Below are 22537 nucleotides of genomic sequence, written 5' to 3'. Positions count from 1 at the left end.
TACCCCAAGGTATCCTGCTTGGATTGACAGTCTTGGAGGAACTACCACTCAAGACAAGAGAGTCCATAATTTGGGTGCGTCCTTCTGGAAAAAGTTTATATTAACTGTTCTTCTCTGACGTCCATATGGACACACTCCCCTTCTCAACCAGAGTCATGAATTACAACATGCTATATGTAGGCACATGTGGATTTACATGTGGAAAATCATCATAGAGTTCTCAACAGCTTCTAGAAATTGGGTAAAATTGTGGCAGCACACTAACAGAAGCAAAGAAAAAAAAAAGATGATGACTGGACAGCACAGGAAGAAGTATAGACTGTTCTACAGAGAAACAGATTTTTCAGGGATCATAATAAACAAAGCGTGACATAAGGGACAGATTGTCCTACATTACACAAGAAGAGATTGCAGACCCATAAACCTAGATTTCCTATATGATCCTTCAGAGAGTGACAAGAGTTGCAAAACCATCAATTTCCAGGTGGATTAAATGATGTATATTGAAGACATACAAACCATGTAATAGGGTTCCTCTGTCATAAATTAGAGCAAACTCCTTAAGGTCAATAGCCATGTTCTTGCCCAAAAGAGTCTAACAGACCCATCTGTAATTGGGCCATATGGTTATCAACCCATGCTTTGGCAGGAGAGTGCCCGGTGCTGTAGTTCTTCAATAGGTGAGTTCAAGAAGGAAAAAAGAAAACTTTGTTTAGTTCATCAAAATTAACACCCTCACCCCCAGAAATTCTCTTACTTTTAAAATCCCAGTCTGAGGATTTGTGGATTTTGCCTTACTGAAAAATAAGACATTTTCTCTATACTTATCTGAAAATGTTTTCTTCAGATTACAAGGTCCACAGAACCAACATGCCTGAGAAAAGTTGGGATTTATAAGGAGAAACAATATTAGTTTAAAAGAAAAACAGTGGAAAAGTACTTTCTTGTCTACATGTTCTGCTGCTCAGATCTTCTCACAAGTCCTTACAATTGTAGTTGCTGTATTCTCCCTACAGTCTAACCATATAGTCACTTCCCTGCTAAAAGCTTTTGTACTTTAAAGAAAGTGGTGATCACTGTGTGTCGAAAGTTCACAGGATAAAAACATCTCATTGCCTCTCATTATGGATTAGTCTTGTCATACTGAGATCAAGTAGGATGTGTAATTGAATACTGTTGCTCATGCTATTTATCCAGCACATTCCTCTTTGAATACTTGCTTTCTACTGTCTCTCATTTCACTTTTCCCTATGAAGTGCCTTTAGGTTGATGTCAAGATCCAAATAAATTGGCCATCTCCTCTTGAGGGGGTGGTGTCATCTTTAACCTTGACTTATCACTTTTAGGTGAAGTCCTTTCTTTTTGTCTGTATTATCCATTGGCTTCTAACTCCACACTAACTTCCCACTCCAACTTTAGCTTTTGAAACTAACTGTCTGTTCACCTGGATAAAAAGTCCTTTTTGGCTTGTGTCTTTGGATGTTTGTGACTGGGATTTTTACTTAGCTCCCTTGACCCCAAACGTATTTTTTCCCCATATTGCATCTCTAAATTTGTTCCTTATCTTGGAACATTGCTAGAAGACATCCTTCTTTGATCCTCAGTCACTTCGCAACTTGTTTAATGAAATTGCTTCTCAAATTTAGTAGCATAAATTTTCAGAACTGATTAGTGATTTTGAATACTTCAGTTTTTTAGTGCCCACATTTTGAGACATCTTAGTTGAGTACCCAAAATCATTAGTCACTTGATAATTAGGCTGAAAAGTACAGAATAATACAGCCAATTTATTCTCCCAGTCTACGAAGCAGGACCATTATCATCCCACTATATTCATGGATTCCTGTTTCTCCCCAAACCTAAGTCAAAATTGTTGGGCTACTTCACACAACATTTTCATAGGTACTCCTCCCTACTACACTGATTTCAAACCCATTTCCTCCTTCAGTCATGGCCTGTTTGTAACTATAAATTCAGTCTCTCTTCTGCTAATGTTGGCAACCCTGATGTTCTCACGTCCCATTAAATCATGTCTTTAGAATCTTTCCTGTCTGCTTCAGGCTGTGATTGCTAATTAAACCCCAATTGACTTTCCCTCCTTTTAGCCCATTTCCCCTTGCTGTAACTATTTGCATCTTTACAGCTTTTGAGTTTCAGCTCTTTTTGCTCAACCTACATAAGTCATCTGCCTTTTTTATTTATGCAGCACCATAGGAATATCAGAAGGCAGAGACCCTGCCTCGAGGAATGTACAATCGAAATTGGACAAACACTGATAAAGACAAAGATTTAGGGGAGGGAATGAAAGAGCTTGGTTTACAATAAAGATTGACTTGTACAGTTGATACAGCTTGTTTTATTGGTTAAATTTTTCCTTGTTTAGAATAAGGTCAGGCACAAGAGAAGCTGGAGTGGAGTTAGTGGATAATAGGTAATTTAATAGTGTGTTTTGAACAGCAGGTGAGGATTTTTGTCACCCTAAAAGGAAGTGGCTGTTTTGGGTGTAGTGCACAGTAAAGAAAAAAGGTATAGATGCACAAGTGGGAGGAAGAGACAGAGGGAACAACAAGGTGAAAAGAATGGGCACAACTTACGTAGTGAACAGGACAGTAGATAGAAATAAAGGTTGACATGTAGGCAGAAGCAAAAATGGGTAGCACCTTGAAGGTGAGGACTTGGAGCTTGAGTTTGATCTGGGAAAAGATAGCCATTAAAGGGACTCCTGGGAGAGGGGACATAGTTGGAACAGCATGAAGGGAGGATTGTTTTAGCTGCAACTTGTTGGGTGCCTTGAAGAGAGATGAGGGTCAGGGTTACAGTCGTTCAAGGCAAGAACAAATCTTGGCATGAACAATCAGCATGTCAGCAGAGAGAGGACAGAAGGATGAATTTTAGAAATGTTAGAGAAGCAACAAGCTACAAAAGTAGCTGTTTACTTCTGGAAAAATAGTTTTATTTATTATTCCTCTCTTTGGAGCTGCTTTTATTACCCTTTCTATGTAAGGTGAAATAGTTTAAAAAGAAATTTGAATTTTATAAAAATTCATAGCAAAATGTGAGTTGTCTGATGAAAGCTGGACCATTGTGTACAGTAAACTTTTAGAAATGTTAATTTAATGCAGATTGCTGGTCATGTCTAATGCGTTAGAGATTCGTAAAAAGAGTGACACATCAGTCTGTCTTCGTTAGCCCCTGGAAAAATTTGTAGCTTTGAAACATTGCAGTTTTAAATTAAGGTAATTCTAGTTCTGCCTAAATATCGAACTTTTAGAGCTGCTGGAAACTAGAGGTTGTACCATTTGCATATTTGCAATAGCAATGCTGAAATTCGAAGATAGGGAGCTGTTGTCGGATATCACCCTTTCCAGTTGGGTAGATTTTTTTGTTTGAGTCTTCTGCGTACTTCCATTTTGTAGCTTTTTGTTTCTAGTGTCTGTTATTTGCAAAGGAATGACTAGCTCTTTCCTATTTGGAGGAGTAGTGCTAATTGCAAATCAACTATGAATGTGTTGCTAACAGAATTTTGGGTGAAATGATGGATGTATTACCCAGAACTATCTTAATGTACTCACGTCGTTGTCAAAAAGAAAAAAGAATTTTCCAAACCAAAAACTAAATTCCCAGAAATTAAATCCCAACCCAATAGAGAATAATACCATTGCAGGGCAAGATTTGAAAGGCATTCAAAGGCAGAAAGGAGTTCAGAATGGCAGACGGTAATCTGGAGTGGGCAAGCTTTGGGAGAGTTTTGATGGAAAGGGAAGCTCGGAGTAGGGGTGATCGGGTTTCTAGTCGGGGAAATTAAATTTGGTATTTGGAAAAGGTGGATCCCACTGAATGGAGAAGCCTAGACGCAGGGATGGAGCTCTGTGTTACCTTAGATTGCCGGTATTACATATCTCTTGTAAAGAAAAAAATATTATTCCTTTTAATGAGTAGTGGTTTCACCACATATCAACTATGAATGATTAGATGTTGCTAGAATTTGTGGGTTATAAAATGTTACTTATACTGTAACTGAACATTAGATACTGTTTAAAAATAAAAGTGAGTGCTCAATATTCAGAAAAATTACAGCCAAGAAATTAGGAAGAAGTGCAATTGAGGAGACAGGTAGAAATAAATCTACTCTCGTGGAGTTACCGTATTAACTGTTAGCAACAGTGTGAAATGTCAGTTGTCTGGTTAGTTAATCCCTTTAACTGTGGACTTATTTTACAAATATTTTCTCCAATGCTTTAATATACTACTTTATGGGCCATATTCTGCCCTTGACTGGCCACACATATTTCCCATTTATAGGAATTTAAAAAATAAATAAATGTGGTCTTTAGATTTTTGAGATGCACAGAAGCATGTAGTAAGTGAAGTTCTCATTCTTAACTGACTTTCCATTCTTCATTCCAAATTAGTGATGTCTTAAAACTTAAAAGCAATATTCATTGCTTCCAAAATTGCACTTTAATCAAGACACTTAAACCACTATCTTTATAAATGTCCTTTGTATCGTTAGACCACGTTAGTGAATACATTATGAAGTCTAGTGTAGACAGTGCACTGTATAGCACTTAGCAAGCTGGTAAAGCCTAGGAGGAACTTGGACTTTTATAATGTTAGTTAGCATATGTTTGCTAACATGATCTAACACCACATCTTTATATCCTAATCTAGACGAAGCCTTATTTTCAGAATGGCTTTTGGTTTTCTAGTGTCACTTCCTTCATTCTTGGAATTTTTTCCTTTCTATTTCCCAGTCTCCATTTGGCTATAGTTAATATAACATGGCACTTCAGTACCAGCCCAAAGATGGTATACAAATTTCTAGGCTTGGAGGTTATGTCTGCACAGCCTATGGGAGCGAGCTCAGGTTGGCTAGCACTGTAAAAATAGCTGTACATTCAGTGCTTTGAATGTGTGGTTTGCGCTGACGCTCTGGCTCTGAAGCCCACCCCTTCCTTAGGCTCAAGAGCCTGAGCTGCAACTTCAAAGTGCTGTCTATACAGCTATTTTTACAGTGCAAGCATTAGCCATGCTAGCTCAAGTCTGTCAGCCTAGGCTTGGAGGCTCACTCCCATGGGCTGTGTAGACATACCTTTAAAAATCCAGCCTCCTTGGATACTTAAGCAGCTAAAGATGCAGAAACATGTCTAGTGGGGTTTTCGAAAGGACCAAGAGACTAACTCCCAAAGTATAATGTGGGAATTCTGACTCAAAGCAATCATTGTCAGACCTGTAAAAGACTGTCTGTTACACAGAGATTGCACTTTCAAAGCATAAGCCCTGTTCTTCCACAGCACCCTGGACCATATTTTTAAAGTTATTTAGGCCCTCTGTGTCAGTATGGAGTTATATAAGGTTGGATTTGCTCATGTAGAATTTTTTATGGATCCATAGCTCTGTAGTGTTTCTGGTTCATGCTTTTTTGCAGGTACACCTACCTGCAAAATGATTTACCTCTTATAAGGTTTTATGTCTCCAAAGGGCTGTAAATGCATTAATTAATTAACAGAGTTTAGAAACTGATGTCCAGCATGACTTTCTACCTACATTACTTCTAATCTCTAAACTCATTTAGACCTTGTCCCCAGTGACAATTACAAGTCAACCTATAAACTAGCCTGAACCAGCTTAAAGCTAGTTGATCAAAACAATTCATAGCATGTTGCAAATGGGATTGTGGTATTTTTAATGCTTTTTAAACCCAGTATGCTGTAAATAATTAGTAATGGTTTTGGTTTTATCATACAAAGATGTACAAGTGCTGTAGAGAAGTACAGTGTTTAGAATGCAATGACAAAAAATATTTATATTAAGATCAACATACCAAAATAACTTTCATTTGATACAGATCGAGTTTTGGTTCGAATAAATGACTTGACAGTAGAGAAAGCTGATGAAGTGGTTTGGGTTCGTGGCAGGATTCATACAAGCAGAGCTAAAGGTGAGATGCATTCAAGTTTTTTCTTGTTTTGATATTACAATAAACTGAGTATTTTGTATTTTTCTTACAATGTGTCCTTCACCAGAGAGAAGCAACATTATAAAAGTTCCACTACTTATGTGTGTGTCACAAGAAAATACCAGTTTACTTCCAGAATTTCACTATCCTTTTTCAAAACAATTACTGGCATTTATTTCACAATTAAATTTTAGTTATCGTAAAAACAATACAAATTAGAGTATTGGAGCTGCCATCTTGCTGCCATGTGTGATAATTTGAGACAGTAGCAGTCTCTCCCTCTCTCTCCCTCTCCCCCTCACCACCCCTCTGTATAATCTTTGGGAGAAGAGAGACTCTGAGGTTGTTCTTTGTTAAACTGGAATCTGTGTTGAAATAACACATTTTGTGAATGTAGCATTGCTTTTACTATTTTACTTCATAGGCAAAAGGTATCCAAGAGTTTTAAAAAAAGACAATCTTAGTCATTCTATTCTAGTTGAACTTTAGAGGTTTGTTTTAAAGCATACTTTCACGGCTACATAAACATTCAGATTTCTAAGTAAAACTGAATCGCATTCCAAATCGCTGGACAGACCAAAATCACTCTGCAAGCTGAATAATTAACTTGTGGCTTAGTTTTTGTTGCCATCTTGTCCTGTAAAGGAAACAAAACCATTTTAGTTTGATTACCAAAAAACTTCAAATTAAAACGAAAAAAGCACCTTTCTCAACTGAGAGACAGGGAAAGTCCTCTATAGGTCCTGAGGACTGTGGGCTTTTATACAAGGCTGACAGCCATTTTTCTTCACTGGAACCAGAAGTTCTCCCTTGAGATCCGTTTGCAATGTGCAAGCTGAAATAGGCTTTGGCCTTTCAGGTTACATCAGACACTGACAACTGTTGGGCCGATTTCAGTTGTTTTTGTCTATTCTGTTGAGAGTTGATAGTCCTCCCCAGATTTCGGGAGAAAAGAACATAAAGAAAATGGTCCTCAGAAATTACACATGATAGTAATCTGAGAACAGGAAAAAATGCAGAAGGCAAAGAGGGGAGAAGAGTTCAGTCCAAGAAATTCCCTGAGAAACCAGTTTAGTTAATCTTTCTGTGGAGATAAAAAAAAAAGGAGAGCGAGAGAGAATGGGAGAGAGAGCTTGTTCTTGTTCTATTGTTTTCCAATAGAAAATCCCTCTTGCTTTGTCAGATTCCTACCCTCAGATCAGAAAATAACCTTAAGACAATTACTCTCTTTATATAATTTTTAAAAGTTTTAATTTGTTCTCATTTAAAAACGTTAAATTTAGGGAGATCTGTCTTGAGTTCTGTAATTGTACTCCTGAGTGCCTTCTGCAACAAAAAATTGAAATTTCTGCACACGATATTTTAAAATTCTGCAAGTTTTATTTGTCAATAAATAAATGCAGAGGCTTCAGCATGGCAATGGGGAAGGGCTGCATGCAGGTGGGAGATCACCTTGCAGCCTCCCCACCCCCTGGACATGGACTCAGCGGTGAGGCTGCACCCAACTCTGATACAGCACAAGGCCTGGGCCTGCCCCATAACACCCTGGGGCTCTGCGTCAGGTATATCAGGTGTGGGGCAGGCAGGCTCAACCAGGGAGGATCCAAGTGTGGAGGGGCCCAGTGTGGAGGGATCCAGGTGTGGGGTGAGAGGGTTCTGTGCGGGACAGTCTGGGTGCAGACAGCTCAGTGCTGGGTCTAGGTGTGGGAGGATCTGGATGCATAGGCTCGTTAGAGGGGTTCCTGGTGCAGGAGCAATGGAACTCTTTAGGGGCTTCTAGGTGAAAGTGGTTGGGGCTCGGTGGAGGTCTCAGAGGGGGATCTGGGTGCTGGGGGAGTGGGGCTTGGTGGGTTGGGGGTCCGGGTGCAGCTAATTGGAGTCAGTGGCATAGGGGGGTCTGGATGTGGGGGATCAGGGTGGTGCAAGGGGCTGGAGCTTGTCAGAATGGGGGGTTTGAGTCCAGGGAGCTCAGTGGGGGGTGGTTTGGGTGCAAGGGAGGGGTCTGGAGGCAGGGGGTCTGTGTGCAGGGGGCTCCAGATGCAGGGGTTGAGGTTCAGTGCAGTGGGGTTCGGGTATGGAGGGTGAGGGTGGTTCTGGGTGTACAGGGTGAGGCTTGGAGTGGGTATGGGAGTTCCGGATGCATGGGGGTTGGGCAGATAGGGGAGCAGTTCCCTGTACAGTGACCTCCTCCCCCCTGCAGCTGAGGAGTGATGGGGGCAGGAAGCAGGGAAGGATGCTGAGCTTCCTTCAGTTGGGGGAGGTTTCTGGGGGTGGGTCTGACGCAGCCCCAGCCACTCCTTGCAGGGGAAGGGGAAGTCCCGCCCTCTCCAGCCCAGCTGGGACTAGTGGCTGATTCTCGCTCCAGGTAGGAGCCACTGGCTGGGGTGTCCCCAGCCCTGTGGTGATTTACCTCTCTGCCAGCTGCTCCAGGTGCCTGAAACAATGTACCTGTTCAGCCAGTGAGTGGTGCATGACTGCTCTTGCAGCTTCCCTGCAGAAAAATGACTTTCTGACAGGAAAGCAAAGAAATCTGCTGGGGACATGAATTCTGCGCATGCACAATGGTGCAGAATTTCCCTAGGAGTAGTAATTGGCTTTGCCACAGACTTCTTGCGTAGGAGTTATTTAGCCTCTCAGTATGTAGATTTTTACATATAGGACACTGGGATACTGCCTATCTCAAAAAAAACATGTATTGAGGGTGACCTCATGATTTGTGCACCACTGTGAGCTCCTCAGACAGAAGACATTATATATGTAAGTTATTATTCTTTATTAAAATTTTATTCACAGGATAGATACTGCATAGGCAATGACTTTACAAATGGGAGGGTAAATTCAGATTGCTGGTAGGATTTACGAACATTAAGCCCCAAAGTACCAATGTGAGATAGAGGGCTGCTCTTATTATCTTTATTTATTATTATTACCAACATTTTATCCAAAAGTTAAAAATAGGAGTCCTCAGAGAACTTTTGATCAGTGTGTAGGTGTGCATCTTAATGAGGTGTTAACTGGGCAATTAGCTAATTTAAATTGGAAACACAAAGGAGGTGTTGTGGGCAAGGAGAATGCAAATACAGAGTTCTGTAATATGAAATAAAAAGGGTCAAACTCTATTCTTGTGTATTTCAGTCTATTACGATGATTCAAGAGTTTCTTTAATGTATGCATGGTGGTACTTTGTTCAAGAGTGCATGTCTGACTCCCCAATATATGTAGAATTGGTTGTTTGTTCTTTCCCTTCCTTCACCTTTTACCTCAGGCAAGATCATTGTTGGCTAGATGAAAAGAGAATGCTTCTTGGCAGGACTGTCACACAAGCAGGAATTGCCAGTAGGGTTTTTACCAGGAAGTGCTCTCAATGTTGGAGCTTAATCTTCTCTTCCTCTTCCCCTTGGATCTGAAATGGTAACAATTTATTGACTTACAAGGCATGCTGTGAGGCTCATTCATTTACCTAGGCTTTTGGAGAAGAGGGAGGGTTATGAGAAGAGCTAGCTTTTGTCAGTAAAGTGTAACATGAAACCTTCTCATTCTTATGGGGGCATTATTCCTACCATGTCGCAAAGCAGGAGAATGTTACAATAAATAGCTTAATTTTTTTCTCTGAAGCTTGGGTTTGATACTTATATAAGTGACAATTCCTCTATCCAGCCCTGTTTTGTTGTTTTGACAACTGAATGTCTTGGAGGAATGGTTTCAGAAACCACATCCTTCACACAGTAAGGAGTCATCCAAGTGGCTTGATGGAAATGAGGTGAAATGCCGAGGATGTGTGAAGAACAGAGGTGTTTGGGGGAGTCTGTGAGCTGTTCTAAAAATCAAGTGCTCAGGCCTTCTTCTGAGCCTCACTTTGAAGCCATCTTAAAGCTGTAAGAGCTACCAGTGGCACAGAATATCAGGCAAATCAAGTGTTCATACTTAAAATTTAAGTCAATATAGCTATGTCAGTCAGGGGTGTGAAAACACATGCCTGACCATGATAACATTGCCACCTAACCCCCAGTGTAGATGTAGTATGTCAACATAGCTAACTTCGCTTAGGGATGTAGAGTTCCTATACTAACAGAAAAACCCATTCCATTGGTGTTGGCTGCATCTACATTATGGGGTTATGCCAACTTCGCTACACCGACATAACTGTCCCCTTAGTCCTGGGTCCTTAAAGTTGAAGAACACAAGTGAAAAGAAGAATAATTTATTATTTGTCTTTTTATATCCACAAATGAATACAATGTTACATTTAGAGTTGGTCAAATTTTTATAATCAAAAAGCTTTTTTAAAAAGAAAAATGGCTTTTCGAACAACGTGGAAATTGTCTGAAATTTTTCATCAAAACAAAATTAAAAATTGTCAGTTGTCAATTCTTTTGGTTCTGCTTCCCCCTTCCTTTTCTCATTTTTTCCCCCAATGGAGAATGGGTAGGGTGGACATTAAACAAACAAAAATTCAGTTTTTTTAATAGAAAATATTTAATTTTTTTTTGCAGCCCTTGTTCTATTTTGATAGATGCAATAATTATATAGAAGCTTATAAGAAAATATGACACCTTAGAAGATTGAAACCAGATTTTTTGGCGCAGCTTATTGCAAGACATCTTACATGGGAAAAAGCTTAGATATTAAGGCCTTATTTTCACTAGGAAAAAAGATATGTTTTTAACATGTTTTAAAATCCTAGTGTAGACAGGGCAGGTAATAGGTTTTAGCTAGCTGAGGTAAATCCTAAGCTCTCCCCTCCTGCAACCAACTAACAAGTGTTCAAAACAAACCTTTTTCCTTGTGTAGGATCTCTTGCACTGGGCTTCCCTGTATTATTTTTTACCCATATTTTTAGTGAGGCTTTTTCTTGGCTATAACAGTATCCGATTTGAACACTGACTTTCTTATTATGGGACAAACCTTATTTTGACATGTGAAAGTGATTGAATGTAGGTTGTTAAAGCTCTAAGTTTTAAGGAACATCAAAAGATTTTGATACATGAAAAGAACTATAAACCTAAATATTTTTCTTGCATCCTGGTGCTTTCCTTTTCCCTTTGTCTCATCTCAAAAGGCATCTAATCTTGAACTAGATATGATCACGGCTCCTCTTTGATATTTTGTTTCACACGGTTTAGTCCTTTGGAAGAAGTTCAGATTTTTCCTATTTTCTCTTAACTGTGCTGTTTTAATAATCCCCAGCATGAAATTTGTTTGATCACTTATCATTTGCATGATTAGAAATAGTTGATATGAGAAAAGAGAACATTTTGTGGAGTATAAGAACAAGCCAAACCAACATTACTTGTGACAAAAATATTGGAATCATTTTGTAATGCAGCCTCCCATCAGTCTGTAGCAAACAACTTTTCACTTTTGATTTTAGTAAAACTGCTAAATTTTTGTTTCTAACTTGTGCAAATCAATGTCCTCCTATTTAGTTTGCCATCTTCTCCTCGAATATTTACTAGTATGATTACTATATATCCGTTCTGAATTGTGTGTTTTTCTTAAACCCGAAAACAGCATTGCTCAATATCTGTTCTATCTGATCACCTTTCTTTGTTTGCAACTCCATATTGGTGTGTTCTTTTTTTTACTAAAAATTAACACTTACAAAACACTGATATTTGATGGATGTGGGATAAGGATAATTTATCTGTGGAAGATTATCTTTAATAGATATATCACTGAAAAGAAGCAGATTTGTCTTTGTACTGTTAGTTTGCGGAGGCATATGTTATAAACAAAAACTACAGTACATTTACCTCTGCAGTGCTCTGTTTAACTGTAAAGCTGTGAAAACTTTAATTTACATCAGTCTCTTAATGTTGTTTGCGTAAGCTCATCCCTACATACCTACTTGTCTCCTTTGTTTTCGCCTCCTGTCACTGAGGTATGGAATTTTTTTGTGATCTGTTTTCTGAAAATCTCAAGTACGTTGAGTAGAACTTCTGTGGTCAACCTAACAGGATAAAACGTCTTTAGTGTTCACATCATTGCGATGTTAACTTTTTAAGTACTGTTTGGTGCTCGTTTCATTTTCATATTTGCATTGTCTGCTTTGTTTCTTTCAAACAAAATGTGTATCAGATGCTCTCCATTTATCTATTGAGACTTGTTTAAATTGTCTGCAGCTGCATGTCAGAGCTACGTTATTGCAAATTAAATCTGCAGTTCTAATTCTGAAGTCCTTTAATGCATAATTTGAACTGAGAATATTGGAGTATGCAATGCAAATCAGATGTACCCACTTCAAATCAGTCTTCCCCTTCCGTTTATATGCTTCCTCTATTTCCCCTTGTAAATAAAGTGTACCTTGATTGTGGGTTCATCCGTGACGGAGGTGTCAGAATAGTGTATTCACCAGGTATCAGACTAGTCATAGGGATAAGTACCTGGTTGGAGATAGTTGAAACCATACAGGAAAGTAAGGTAGGTTCTGGACTATCATAAACAGTTAGGTGAAAGCACCACCAGTTAGCGGCTAAGAATCCAGACAGTTGAAACCTACGGTGGCGAAAGCAGAGGGACACCGGTAAGGGTTCCTATTGTTGATTAGCTGCCCTTAGGGATACAGCAAACCATAAAACCCCCTTACATATAGACAATGTGTTGATTTTAGTGTTCTGCAGTGTAGGCAACTAACAAACTGGACAATGATAATTTTTAGGGAAGCATCTGGCTTTTTGCAGGTGCACTCTTAACAATTTAATGGAAATATTGCTGTATCATTATGAATCAGAGCTGAATATTAAAAGGGCGTTGACGCATCTTGTCAAGGGATGTTAAAACAATGGAATGTATGTTATTAACACTCTGTCTGAACAAAATGCAATTAAAATCATAAACTTTGCTGCAAATTAAATTCAGTAAATTTTCATTAGAAGTGTGAAAAGAAATGCCAGGTTGTTGTAACTGTCAATTAAATAGGTTTGAGGTGGGGTTCACCTCACTGAGTGAGAGAGAGATATTTCAGAAGTCAACAAACTGCATTGTTGTACTCTGTGAAAACGACTACCATTGTCTTGCTATCTATTCCCTAAATTACAGATTTAATAAATTGATCTTCTGGAATTTCCCTCAGGTTTTTAACTGTTTAGGTTCTTGTCCGCCTCCAGAATCAATATTGTTTCTCGTTTTGTGTGTGTGTGTGTGTACACGCTGATGTTTAGTCCCTATGATGTAAAATCAAGACTTTTTTGCTCTCAGTGATTGTCAGAGCAAGTCTGTAGTGACCTAGATGCCTTTCACTTCATTTATTCTTTAATTTTGGCAGTAACTGAATAAATTTAGGATGAGGGGAGGGACAGAGAGACTGTTTGGCTGACTGACTTATTCTAAAGTGATATAGATTAGAGAAGACTCCTGGTTTATCTGCAGTTCATGTAAAGTGAAATCTTGGGGAATAAAAGTGGGAGAAACTTCAGGAAAAGTAAAACTTATGAATAAACTTGTAGTATTTAAAAATAATTAAGATTTAGAAGCAGTGTCAAAAGACAGCTGCAACTGTAACAGTAGGACCATTCTCACAAATAAATTGTTTGGAAAGTGTCAGAAAATTAAAAAGGGTAACTTTATCAAAGATCAGTGAATACTGATATGCTCTGTAGTTATTCATACAACCCCATTCTGACCTCGTGTTTTGTAGTTTTCAGTCCCAGCTTTCTATCTTGTATAAATATCAGTGATCTTACTCAAGTTGCTTTAAAAAAAGATTGTTATTTATAGAAAAAACATTTTTTTTTCATCCATTAGAGATAAGATCATTCTGTCTTATCTGAAATTTCGGATGCACGTGCATATGTACCTTGTTTTGTTTGTGTTTAAAACTCAAGCTTAATTTTAAAGTAGTAAAACATTTCTCATTCACAAAGATCCTGAGTAACTTGGCCTTAATACACCTGCATTTTTTTTCTCCTTTTATTCAGGGAAGCAGTGTTTTTTAGTCCTACGTCAGCAGCAGTTTAATGTCCAGGCTCTTGTGGCTGTGGGAGACCATGCAAGCAAGCAGATGGTAAAGTTTGCTGCCAAGTAAGTAAGCAATTATATCCTGTTGTCAAAGTAAACAATGGTGGGAACCATGACTCCAAGGGGTTGGGACCATTTTCACACATTAACATCAATGCTTCGTTTGTTTTAAAATGTAGTTATTTAAATTGTCAGTTCACTATTGCGTTGAATACATTACACTTACAAAAGATAAAATAGAACAGAGGCTTGAAATTCATTCTGAACTGCTGAAGCAGCATTCTTTCTTCACAGACAACCTACGTTTACTTCCAAGCCAGCTAACAAAAAGCCTGCCAGGGTTAGCATAGTGGGTCACTTTTTTTATGTTGTGTTGTGGGGGAGGGGCAGGGATGTGCACACATGCTCAGTCTTTATCTTCCTTAAGTAGCAGATCTGCAGCCTAGTAGAATGTTTTTTAACTAGAATAAATATAAGCTCTGAATTACATTTTATTTGGAAGAAATTCCATGTTGCAAATTGATTAGTGAGTAGGCGGAAGTTGAGAGTTGCTTTTATGAACCTAATTGGTCTAATTTACTCTTTATTGTTGTCCCTTTCAAGCTGTGCTTTTAATTTTTTTAAATTTTTTTGGCAATGATTAGACTTGTTTCCAATTAACAAGTATGTTATAGCTGTTTACATTTAGTTATTTGGCTTGTATATTAAGGCTAAAATGATGAATGTGAGTTAAAGGGGTCTTTTCTCCTTGCACTCCTTTCTTAAGCCTGACTGGACTTTCAAGTTTTGGGTCATCTGCTACTTTATATGTCTGTGTGGAAAAGGTGATTTTATAATGGAAGTTTTTGAACTTACAAGTCTTTTAGCTGAATGTCCACAGGTTAAGATATAGAACCAATCAGTAATATGTTTAACATGTGGCACTTGAGGTGCTTCTGTTCAGTTCTTGGCACTACCCATGTGACTGGGAATGTAGCCCCCAGTAATTAGCTGTAAGAGTGTGAAAGCCTTTGATGTGTTAGGGAAAGGGGGGAGGGGGATTCGTTATACCATAGACTCCCAGAAGCAGAGTTAGAAGGTTAGAACAGTGCTTCTGGTGATTAGATGCAAGGCAACGGGAAAACAGAGCCAGCAGTGTTTGTTGTTTGGCGGCACTTAGTGTTGGCACTACCAGCAGGATACATGATGTTTACAGGTGTTGAGGAGCCAAAGTGAAGTGTTCTGTGTCTCCATGTGACAGTCTGTGTTTAGTTTCTTCCCAGTACTTAATAGATACTTTGAAAGAAAAAGGGCTTTCTCTCCTGCATTCTGTCTATATAATCATCTCCACTCCGTGGCTTACTTTATGCCAATGAATCCTGCATGAACCCTTCTAGCCCAGCATCTTCAGCTCTGTCTCAGGCATCTCCGGTTGGATGTCCTGCTATTATCTCATATTCAGTCTTTATAAAACTGAATTTCTTATTTTCCTCCCAATTTTTGTCTTCCTCTTCTTTCTAATCACCATAGATACAGCTCCACTATTCTTACCATTGCCCAGGCTCAGAATGCTGTATCATTTTTGATTTTTCACTCTACTCCTTCCCCCGTGTGCATTCTCATGCTAAATCCTGACACTTCTTCCTCTTAGCACTGTCTGCATTTTCCTCACTATCCCTATGTTCAAAACCATTTTACCTATGCCCTGGCAGTCACTTGTTTTGATTGGTGTAACTTTCTTACTGTTCTCCTCTCATCTCTTTAATCCCACACAGCCTTCCCACACGAAATTCAAGCACCTTTCCTCACCTTCAAGGTCATACATAATCTTACCGTCATCACTTTATTAATTTCTTCCTATGCTCTACCTGCTCCTTGTTGCTTATTGTTTTGTCGTCTTCTTCATTCATACTGCTCCCTATGCTTCAAAGAGTCTGCCATTTCCTCTCCATCAATTCCAATCCCCATTTCTACTCCTAGTCTCCTTCCCACAAGCCCTGCTAAACTCATTCCAGGACTCCTTCATACCTTGCTCTCCTCCCAGTAATCCCTTTTTATCTTACCTTACTTCAACTGTTGTTTTCATTGTCTTGTGCCAGCTAAGATTGTTTTGGGCCAGTGACCATTACCTTTTGCAAATGTACATGTATCGTTATTAATAATAATGATATTGCTTCCTTGCCTTTCTTGATGTCTTTTTCCTTCCCTTCAACTTGTCTCATCCTACCCAAATATGAATTGAGGAAATGTCTTTTACCTCATAAAATATTTAAGATTTAAATTGACCTTTTCCCCTGTGGCAGCATGTAGACCTCAGCATTCATGTAGTACTTTCACATATATGAAAGAATACCCATAACTCTTGACTCTGAGTTGCCTTGCGTCCCGTGTCTGCAAGCTTGCATATGTCCAAGAACTGTTTTAAACATCTGGTGACACGATACATCTGTGGTTTACAAAAATAATCTAATATCAGATTAACGAGATTCTTGTAAAAATTCTCACAAGCAGTAAACATACTAGTTCCTCTTTTTGGTATTGACATGTGAAAAATGAGAACTTTTGTAATCTGCTGTGGTCTAACAGTGTTAACATACTGTTAATATAATATATTCTAAATGCTTCAGCTTTCATGCAGTATTATTCCCTTGGTTTAGAGAGAGACTATCTAATCTTCGCTTTTGAAAAGAGATTGAACAACTGTAAATTGAGCTATGATACACTTCTGCTTTTAATTTTTTTAAAAAATAAACAAATTGCTAAAACAATGTAGTGTCTGTAAAAGATGCTGGATTAACAGCCCTGGAATTGAAGTCCAGAGAATACACAGTGCCATGGGCAATATCAGTTCAAGCTTCCCCTAACTTCCCCACCAAAAAGACTTAGTCCATTTCTGGAGTGGACCCTCTGTAGAAGGAGGGTACTTGTCTCCTTGCCATTTCCATTAGAAGCTTCTTGCTGCCAACAAGGGTGTTAACCAGTGCAATTAGTAATTTGTTAAAATTTGTAGTCAAAATATTTTGCGAATTATTTTTCCCAGAAGGTATAGGGTGTAGGAGGTGGTGGTGATTTTTTTGTTTGTTTTGTTTTAATCCTTTGCTGGGCTTTTCCCTACTTCTCAGTTTGTACCACAGGAGGCCATGTGGTCTAGCAGTGGGGAAATAAAAAAGACTCTAGGTTCTAATTTTAAAATGAGCTACTGACCTGGTGTAACCCTGGTCAAGTAAGTTGGCTCCCCTCTGTTTCAGTCAACCAGCCAGAAAAATGGGTTAAAAAAAATCTTGCTGGGAATTAAATGATGCAACTGAGCTGAGTTTAGCTGGGTAAATAAATCACATGCATTCAAAATGGAATTAGAAACATTTTACATCATTCATTATCATCTATTCTTTGACCACTACAGGGGAAAGGTCTCTTCTTCAGCATTGCTCCTATGTCCATCATTAAGGCCCCACCAAGTTCATGGCCATGAAAAACATGTCATGGCCTGTGAAATCTGGTCTTTTGTGTGCTTTTACCCTATACTATACAGATTTCATGGGGGAGACCAGTGTTTCTCAAATTGGGGGTCCTGACCCAAAAGTGAATTGCAGGGCGGTCACAAGGTTATTTTAAGGAGGTCACAGTATTGCCAGCCTTACCTCTGTGCTGCCTTCGGAGCTAGGCAGCTGGAGAGCAGTGGCTGTTGGCCGGGCGCCCAGCCAGCAGCAGTGCAGAAGTAAGGGTGGCAATAGCATACTATGCCACCCATACTTCTGCATTGCTGCCTTCAGAGCTGGGCGGCCAGAGGTGGTGACTGCTGACCAAGGCCCAGCTCTGAAGGCAGCAGCGCAGAAATAAGGGTGGAAATACCATTGTGATGGGTTTCCCCCAAGGTGCCACTTGGAACTGGGGTACCACTGAGCCCGCCTGACCCACCAGCCTGGGCTCCCTTTACACTGCACTGATGTGACAGGCCCTCAAGCTCCCTCCAGCACACATACAGGTAGGGACACACCCAGCTGCAGCTATGTAGAGATGCTGAGAACAGTTCTGCATGGGAAGGCTTCAGCTAAGGAACTGCCCAGCTACTCAAGTGAACAAACACCCTGCTCTGGAGAGTAAACCCAAAATTATACAGTCTTGTGCTGCACAGTGATCTGTAAAGCGTACACTCATGAAATTCGCACCCTCCCTCAATGTGGAGAGGGAATATACAACAGCTTTTTGCCCCAAGTTATAACTCCCACACACTGGTTTGTGATAAAGCAAAAACAAATTTATTAACTACAAAAGATAGATTTTAAGTGATTATAAGGGATAGCAAACAGATCAAAGCAGATTACCTAGCAAATAAATAAAAATGCAATCTGAGCTTAATATACTAAAGAGATTGGATATGAATAGCAACTTCTTACCCTAAATGATGATTTAAGCCAGTTGCAGAGATTCTTAAGGGGCCAGCTTCCGTTGCTTGCAGCTTAAAAACCCCAGGTATTCCTTTCACAGGCCATCCCCCACTAGTCTGGGTCCAGCACTTTCTCCCAGTTCAGTCCTTGTTCCTCTGCTCTTTCCCAGAGTCTCTGTGGGCGGGGAGTCAGTGAAGAACCACGATGAGGTCACTCCCCTGCCTTAAATAGCTTTCGCATATGGCGGGAACCTTTTGTGTCCAAGCTTGGTTCCCATGCCTGGTCAGTGGAAAAACCCTGGTATTCCAAGATGGAGTCCAGTACCAGGTGACTTGGTCACATATCCCTGTAGGGTCACAGCAGCCATGACTTGAAGGCTCTTTGTAGCATTCTCAGGTAGGCTCCCCGGTGGGAGATTATCTTCTTCTAAGACCTATTGTTCTCTCTAATGCTTTCTAGACTGATGACATTCCAGCCAGCTTTCTAGACTGATGACATTCTGCCTAGTCGGCGTTCCCCAGGTGTAAACACATTTGTAATAGATGCATAGACAATATTCCTAACTTCAGATACCAAAATGATACATGCATACAAATAGGATAATCATATTCAGTAAATCATAACCTTTTCAATATCTCACATGATCTATCTTGCATAAAATGCATCATAGTTATGCCATAATCATATCATCATAATATCTCTATGAAGAATATGGGGCGTAGTGTCACAACCATACTATGCCATCCCTACTGCTGCTGGTGGTGGCACTGCCTTCAGAGCTGGGCTTCTGGCCAGCTGATGCCGCTCTCCGGTTGCCCAGCTCTGACGGCAGTGCCACCAGCAGCAGTGCAGAAGTAGGGGTAGCAGTACTGCAACCCCTCCCCTCCCCCTGATAACGTTGTGGGAACCCCCCCCCCCAACTCCTTTTTGGATCAGGACCCCTACAATTACAACACCTTGAAATTTCAGATTTAAATATCTGAAATCCTGAAATGTACTATTTTTAAGATCGTATGACCGTGAAATTGACCAAAATGGACTGTGAATTTGGTTGTGCTCTATCCATCATAATGAAAGGGTTGCACACCTTGCATGTTTGAATGAGCTAATGAGAGTATAAAACTACTGGTGATGACTATTTTTCCCCTCTGACTTTATCAGCATGATTAAAACTGATGGTGCAGCAATCCTCAGTGGCATCGCAATCAAAGGTTCTGTATCAGCATTTACTGCTGCCTTATCATAAATGAGGTATTGACTCCAATTCCAGGAAAGTTGGTTAGATTTGGTTATTGTAAATTGTAGTTTAGTATTATAGCAGGCCATCAGGAACAAATATAGTTAAGGTTGCATAAGAATTTCCATTCTAATACCATGTTCAGCCACGTGTAATTTGCTGAAAATTTCCAGGATTGGCCTCTCCCTGAAGGTCAATTTTTTTCCACATCTGAGCAACAACAGTTTGGTTGTTTTGAATATGATTAGAATGGGGTGAAAACATTTCACAGAAAATTCTTGCAACTTTATTTTGAATATCTGTAGCTCTGAAGTGGCTAGAAATACAATTTAAATGTGGCCTAGGAAGAGTCCTCACTGAGCAAAAATGTCTTTTGAGTGTTCCAGTGAAAACTCTCCTTGAATATTATAGACTTGATTCAGTTTCCATTAAAGTCAATGAAAAGACTCCTGTTGACTTCAGTGGGAGTTACATTGGTCCCTGATTGTGTGATTTATAAATCTCTGAAAATTGTATTTTGCAAGTGTGCAATACACTATTATTGTGTATAGAAGACAAAGTGAATCTATAAAAGTCAGCTAAATGGAAAATACCCAATACTTTAAAAATGCTGAAAATTAAGTAAAAATATGGAGTGAAAATCTGCTGGCATTCACAGACCACGTATGTATTTATGTATGTTAATTAAGCATAATTAACTTTCACTCCTTGAATTGTACCTAATGTGTTCAGGGAAATTAACTTAGTAGTGTTTTTCCCCATTGCCTAAATTGCATCAAAGGTGATAACGGAAATGAAAATATACAATTTGTGGATGCTAATAAAATATTAAAGTAAATAACATAGAGAAAAGAAGTCCTCATATAAAATATTAAGTCATTAAAATTAGTCTGGACCATTATGACAATGAAATTTGTTAAAGCAGAAAGAATAAAAAAATACATTATATAAGTTCGTATATCAGTTTGTAGAAAAAAACTATACTCTATCTGATCATTTAAATAAAGGTGGTAATAGGGAAAGAACATACATAGTTAATGATGTGTGTGCAACTTTAACTTTGCCACTTTTTGATTTTAGAATGCCCTTAAGATCGAAACCTTAACTATAGTATAGTTTTTCTTTATGGAATAGTTCATACTTCTTTCCATGAGGCTGATATTAACAAATTAATGCAGTACATATTAAATGAGTTAAAAATTAGCTAACTGCTAGACCTCTTAAAGTAATTATTTATGGGGAACCATCATCTGACTAGCATGTTTCTTGTTAGGTCCTGCAGGGATCTGTTCTTGGCTCACTGATATTCAATATCTTTATCAATGCGCTGGAAGAAAATATAAAATTGCTGGTAAAGTTTGCAGATGACACAAAAATTGTAGTGATAAGTAATAAGGACAGGTCAGTTTTACAGAGCAGTGTGGACCACATGGTAAACTGGCTTACTTGAGCACTGTCAAATGCAAGGTCATACATCCAGGAACAAAGAATGTAGGTCACACATATAGGATCAGGGATTGTGTCCAGGAGAGCAGTGACTCTGAAAGGGACTTGGGGTCATGACAAATAACCAGCTGAACATGCGTTTCCAGTGCAATGTAGTGACTAAGAAAGCTAACACAAACCTTGGATTTATAAGCAAGGGACCACTGAGTAGAATTAGGGAGGTGGTATTACCACTGTAAATGGCATTGGTGAGATTATTCCTGGAATACTGTTATGTCTAGTTTTGGTGTTTGCATTTCAAAAAGGACACTGACAAATTAGAAAATTCAGAAAAGAGCTACAAGAATGATTTAATGTCTGGAAAGCCTGTCATACAGTGACAGACTAAAGAAGCTCAGTCTAGTTTATCCAAAAGGATGGTAAGAGGTGACTTTATCATGCTCTGTTAGTACCTACATGGGGAGAAGATTTTTGATAGTATATGCAATGATGGGAAGCTAAGCTAAACAAATTCAGACTAGAAATAAGGTGCAAATTTTAATAGTGAGAGTTATTAACCATTGGAACAACTTACCTATGGATGTGGTTGATTCATTTGAAGTCTTTAAAACTAGATCAGATGACTGTAAAAGATATGCTCTGTTTTACTAAGAAGTTGTGGGCTTGATGCAGGAAATACTTGGTGAAATTCTGTGGCCTGTGTTATGCAGATCAGATGAGACTATTATAATGGCCCCTTCGGCCTTAAAATCCTGAGAATCTGAATGAACTTTCCTGCTAAACTTGGATTCAGAGGCTCAGCTATGGTTAAAAATTGTATTTGTGCAATGTCTGAACATAGCAAATAGTTTATAAATCCATTTTACATCATTTTATTCTTGCGATTAGCCAATATTTTATTGGGTGAAGAAATTTTCATACTTTCAACTGGTTAAAATGTGCACTGTATATTGAACACATCTATCCTGCAAATGAACTGTATCTTTGAATCATCACTAACAGTCAGGTACATGACAGTTTTAAATATCTCAATTGCATTTTCTTGGGTCTAATTTAAAGGTGGACTTTTATATTTTTATAATTTAGTAAATAATAATTCAAATATCTAGTTTTCCCAACCACTTTACACTAAACACAATAGTTTTGGTAGTGATGGAAACAAAGGAACAGAACAATATATAAGTATATATAAATATTTACATTTAAAAATATTTTGTTTTCTATCTAAAGTAAACTATTCAGTAAACTAGCTTCTTACAGTTAGTTCACGAGACCATTGTTCAAAACAGCAGCTAAGAGAAAGTGATTCACTGCGAAGTGGCTATTGTGGGTTTTTGCTTGCCATCTCAAGCTATTGGTGAAAGATGTTATCATGCAGTGACTGCCATAATGCAGTCATGTGGTTAAAATAGAAAGTATAGATTAATAGACGTACAGATAACAAAGAGAAATCTAAGACATTTAGTGGCCATTGTAGCAACTCAACTTTGTCAGCTTTGAGGAAAGAAAGTTACAGTGTAGAGCAGTGGTTCTCAACCAGGGGTACGCAGAGGTCTTCCTGGGGGTACATCA

The 22537-nt window shown here is 38.8% G+C and overlaps 1 protein-coding gene across 1 annotated transcript in view; it reads left to right on the top strand.

Moving 5' to 3' along the window:
• DARS1 (aspartyl-tRNA synthetase 1) overlaps nt 1–22537 on the top strand; it is a 68093-nt gene that overhangs the window by 5013 nt on the left and 40543 nt on the right. Inside the window, exons 3-4 of the mRNA XM_074967284.1 lie at nt 5849–5941; nt 13876–13978. Of these exons, the coding sequence (XP_074823385.1) occupies nt 5849–5941; nt 13876–13978 (196 nt within the window). The remainder of the gene's footprint in view (nt 1–5848; nt 5942–13875; nt 13979–22537) is intronic.

Source organism: Natator depressus, chromosome 11, assembly GCF_965152275.1.
Source record: "Natator depressus isolate rNatDep1 chromosome 11, rNatDep2.hap1, whole genome shotgun sequence".
Classification (NCBI taxonomy): domain Eukaryota; kingdom Metazoa; phylum Chordata; order Testudines; family Cheloniidae; genus Natator; species Natator depressus.
This window is presented reverse-complemented; position numbering and strand designations above follow the sequence as displayed.